Source organism: Pyrus communis, chromosome 11 (assembly GCF_041283825.1).
Source record: "Pyrus communis isolate YQ-2024b chromosome 11, ASM4128382v1, whole genome shotgun sequence".
Lineage (NCBI taxonomy): Eukaryota > Viridiplantae > Streptophyta > Magnoliopsida > Rosales > Rosaceae > Pyrus > Pyrus communis.
In genome coordinates, this window is record NC_142575.1 from 21,336,640 (window position 1) to 21,341,501 (window position 4,862).

At 34.3% G+C, this 4,862-nt stretch overlaps 1 protein-coding gene across 1 annotated transcript; it reads left to right on the forward strand.

Annotated features, from left to right (window-relative positions):
* The first annotated feature begins 741 nt into the window (after positions 1 to 741).
* On the forward strand, positions 742 to 3,563 carry LOC137743460 (2-alkenal reductase (NADP(+)-dependent)-like). Its single transcript, XM_068483355.2, has 5 exons — positions 742 to 1,072; positions 1,171 to 1,348; positions 1,519 to 1,685; positions 1,814 to 1,896; positions 3,139 to 3,563. Exons 1-5 carry the CDS (start codon positions 800 to 802, stop codon positions 3,515 to 3,517), a joined length of 1,080 nt encoding a protein of 359 aa, XP_068339456.1. The 5' UTR covers positions 742 to 799; the 3' UTR covers positions 3,518 to 3,563.
* The last annotated feature ends 1,299 nt before the right edge of the window (positions 3,564 to 4,862 follow it).

Sequence of the window (4,862 nt, forward strand, 5' to 3'; positions counted from 1 at the left end):
AAATATACATCAATCTCAAACTCAATTTGATATCGTATTTGAGTTTTCCGCATGACAACATTTTGGTCAACAGGTCATATCTAGTTCATCCCTTGTGGCACATTGACTAATAAAATAATCAGCACGCAAGCAATTACTTGCATTAGAGGGTGTGCAATTACGTGCAACTGTGCAAGTACAGGGAAACCGTACGACAACCCGGCGTTATGTAGTTAGGCCCCGTTTGTTGCATGGTATTAAGTGGGAGTGCTTTAAGTGGGATTAATTTTTCAAAAACAATAATTTAAAGACTTAATTTTTACTTGAATACTAATTTAGAGACTAAGTTGACAGTTTACTCAGTTTATATGAAAAAGTAATGATATTGTCTAATATATATTTATCCCATATACAATGATAATTCTTATTTGTATTAGAGAGTGTCAGCTAATAATATATTGTACACTTCAAATTCATTATGCTTTATCTTGATATGATGTGGTGAATATATTATATATATATATATATGAGATAAAAGAAAAAAAAAATAAGAACACTAGTAGAAAATTCTATTTTTAGTTCTTCCTTCCTCAAGCATATAGTCCAACTTTCATCACCATATACGTATGAAGGTGCTTTTCATATGGTGCAACTTTCATCACCACATACGTATGAAGGTGCTTTTAGTAAAATTAAGGAAAGCTGTTGCTCTAGTAGAACGTCCTCCACTGCTATATATAAGGTTTGGTCGGTCTCTAAGGGCAGACAGATCACGTAAAAGATATTGATTAGAGAGAGAGAGAGAGAGAGAGAGAGAGCAATGGCAGAAGTGAGTAACAAGCAGGTGATACTGAGGGATTATGTAGTCAAGGCCTTTCCCAAAGAGTCAGACTTGTGTGTGATCAACACCGCTACTATCAAGTTGAAGCTTCCCGCAGAGACTGATCAGCCAGCTGATGCGGTTACTTCCTCAAAGGAACAACTAGTCCTACTTAAGAACCTCTACTTGTCTTGCGATCCCTACCAACGACTCCGTATGGAAAGCGTCCATGGGCACGGCGTCCCACCAACGTCCTCCTATACACCTGGCTCTGTAAGTAAACCCATCGATCATATATATGTGTGTGTGTGTGTACAGTTTAAGGCAGGTGAAACGCGTGAAACACATTTTAACATAATTTCTTCGTGCAGACGATACACGGATATGGAGTGGCTCAAGTTTTGGACTCTAGGCACCCAGATTTTAAGGCAGGAGACTTAGTTTGGGGGACGACCAATTGGGAAGAGTACAGTCTAATCACTACACCCCAAGTCCTCTTCAAAATCCACCACACCGATATACCCCTATCCTATTATACTGGAATTTTAGGTAATAATTTAAGTCCACGCCCAGTATATATACCTTTCTTTGTATACATAGTATAGTATAGTAGAGTATACGTACCTATCGCATACTATTGGTCGAATACACCCCTATTATCCGATACGTACTGTAACTTCTCTACTAATGAATCGAGAAATTTTCATTGCAATTTGCAGGTATGCCTGGTATGACCGCTTATGTTGGTTTCTACGAAATATGTTCTCCTAAGAAAGGAGAATACGTCTTCATTTCAGCAGCAGCTGGTGCTGTTGGTCAGCTTGTTGGACAACTTGCAAAATTGATGGGTTGTTATGTTGTTGGAAGTGCTGGTAGTAACGAAAAGGTACTAAAACCAATCCGTTTCATAACCATTTCATTTGGGTCTTCATTGTAGAACACGGTTCTTTTAGATTAGCATTTCATTCACATGAAAATTAAGTATATTCGGCTTCTGTGCTGATCTTGTTATAGGTCGATCTTTTGAAGAATAAGTTTGGATTTGACGAGGCTTTTAACTACAAAGAAGAAAATGACATGAATGTGGCTTTGAAAAGGTAATGTATATTTCGTTACGTTTCCTACATAATATACCATCCCTCATTTTTTTGTATTTCAGTAAAACCTTATTCTTTTTTAATTTTTCAAGTTTTAGAAACATTGAATCTGATATATTTATATTTATGACTAAGTTTTGTATCATATATTTTAACTTTTAACTTGTACCCATTTTTTAAAGAATTTGTTATTGTCACTTCAAAAATCTCATTGTACTCATAGTTTTTTTAATCTTTTATTTGTACTCATAATTGATTTATAATGTACCCATTTTCTTTTCATCTACTCCAACCCTTGAAGTAAAACTCAAATTTTAGGTTCTAAACTTACCGCAACTTGCTCCAACCCTTGGGGCAAATATGAATTAAAACTCAAAACTCATTTCTGGACCAAATTTAGCCTAGGATTCCCCCTAGGTTAATGGGGCTGGCCCACCATATATGTATATTTTTTTCTAGTTTTATATTTATAAATTCATTGAATCCAACGGCTAAGATCTAATTTGATGAAATCCAACGGTAAAAAAAAAAATCTAACTGTCCAAATTTAAATCCAACAGCTAAAGTAATTAAAAAAAAATCTTTTATGTGTTTCATATTCTTTCATAGTGTTTCATGAGTTTCATGGTGTCGGTTAGCGATTTTTCAATATTTGTCGGAATCTAAATAGTTTTAGGTTAACTTGTTCATAAAATTAAATTAGGATAGTCTCCATAATTTTTTTTTTCTTTTAGAAAAGTTACTTTAAGAAAAAAAAAAAGCCTAAATTTATTCTTTAATCATCTGGGGCTAAAATTTTAACCTAGAAGAGTTGGAGCAAAAAAGTTTATGGATTAAAACCTAAATTTTCTGGGCTTAAAATTTTAGGTTTTAACCCAAGTGTTAGAAATGGTCTAAATGTAAAATCTATTCACTTTTTTATTTATAATGTACCCATACTTTATAATAAAATGTACTCTTTTTTAGTTTAAACCTACCAATATTTAAAAATAAAAATAAAACATTTTATTTTAAAAAAACACAAAATCTAATTAGATTTCACACAATTCAAAATTGATGAAAAAAAATTTATAAAACCCTATTTGGTATTAATCTTTGCATGATTTTAGGAAGGATTTAATAATTTTTGTTTTTTTTTTTTTTATTACTCTCCCTTCGAACTTAGTATAGTAGATTAGTATAGAATATCGCATGTAATAAAAAAAACACATGCTTAATATATATTTGTGATTACGATTGCAGATATTTCCGGGAAGGCATTGATATATATTTTGAAAATGTTGGGGGTAAAACGCTGGATGCTGTGCTCCTTAACATGAGACTCCATGGGCGCATTTCTGGATGTGGAATGATTTCACAGTACAATCTTGACAAGCCTGAAGGGGTAACTAATTTGATGCAGCTCATATACAAGCGCATTCGTTTCCAAGGATTTTCAGTTTCTGAACACTATCACCTCTATCCTAAATTCCTTGAGTTTATGTTGCCTTACATTAGACAAGGGAAGATTGTTTATGTGGAAGACATAGTTGAAGGCCTTGAGAATGGTCCAGCAGCGCTTGTTGGACTTTTTAAGGGTCGTAACTTTGGAAAACAAGTAGTTGTAGTCTCTCATGAGTGATGTATTCGGTCAATAATTGATTTAGTCTACTTATGTTGCCATTTCAGCCATTATTATTCTACCTTGTAATTCAAAATAAACGTCACACATGTTGGAGGATAAAATTTTACACAGTTTGTACGTGGAAAAATCATTACTAATTGTTGGATTATGATTATAAAAGACGCAGCTGAGTGGTAGAGGCGTTTGATTAATTTTTTTCTTCCTTTGCAACTTCTTTCTGCTGACAAATTTGTAGAGAATCATACTTGGAATAGAGAAAATATTTCCTCTCATTAGTAGAAAAAACAGTTTGCGCGACGAACAATATTTCGTTGCATAAGACGTACTTGGGCGATGAAAAAATTGTTTCGTTGTGCAAAATAGACAGGATAAGAAGAAAAAAAAATTGCATGACGAATATTTGTTGTCTTCGCGTAAAATCAGAAATAAAACACGGGGTAATTTTTTTTGGCGTGAAAAACTTGCGCGAGGAAAAGGAGACATTTGCCCGACCAAGGGTTCGTCGCGCTAGTTCCTGTAAATTTTCAATTAGACCATTCATTGTAGGTGAATCAGAGGAATCAATACTACATTTAATACAGATGTTTGCGTGACAAAGCCTTCATCACGCAAAGGCCCTAACCTTCCTATAAATATGCGCTTCTGCTGTCCTTATTCTTCACAATTATGTTCTCCTTATTCTTCAAGAATAGATGAAGGATAAAAATAAGGATCAGAGCGTGCCCGCCGCCAACCTGAATGATTTAAGGCAACATTTTGAGTTCGCGCATGCGAGCCATGGGGAATAATTGTCCCACTGCTAAGTGGCGTTCTTGAAAAAATGTGCCCGAGAATGTGAAGAAGGTTGTAATGGATGAACTATTAGTAAGTATATTGTTGATGGATCAATAATTAAGTTTGTGAAATTTTTAGTTATATGTTGGAATTAATTATTTGCATATATGTGTAACAATGTAAGTATACTCCGGATGATGATACGAATGAACAGTTGATGAAGTTGATGGAGGATGCTTTGGAGGCAGGTTACAAATCGATGGCGTTATGAAGTCTTACAGAATGGACCAGGACCATCGAAATAATAGTTTTAAATTTATGTTTTGTATGACAATATTTAAATTTGAGGTTTTTTTTTAAGTTATGTATTTGGACTTAATTAGGTTTTAATTCCTGTTTGGTTTTTTTATTGAGGCCTAATGTAAGCACCCCATCACTCGACAGTGTCCCTCAGCCATCCCTTTGTTTCTTGGACAAAGGAAACACAGAGACAGCAATTGACATCTTCCCTTCAAGAGGCTTTTTGTTCCTTTTTTGTGGCCCAAAGTTGAAAATCCGAAAGACTTTT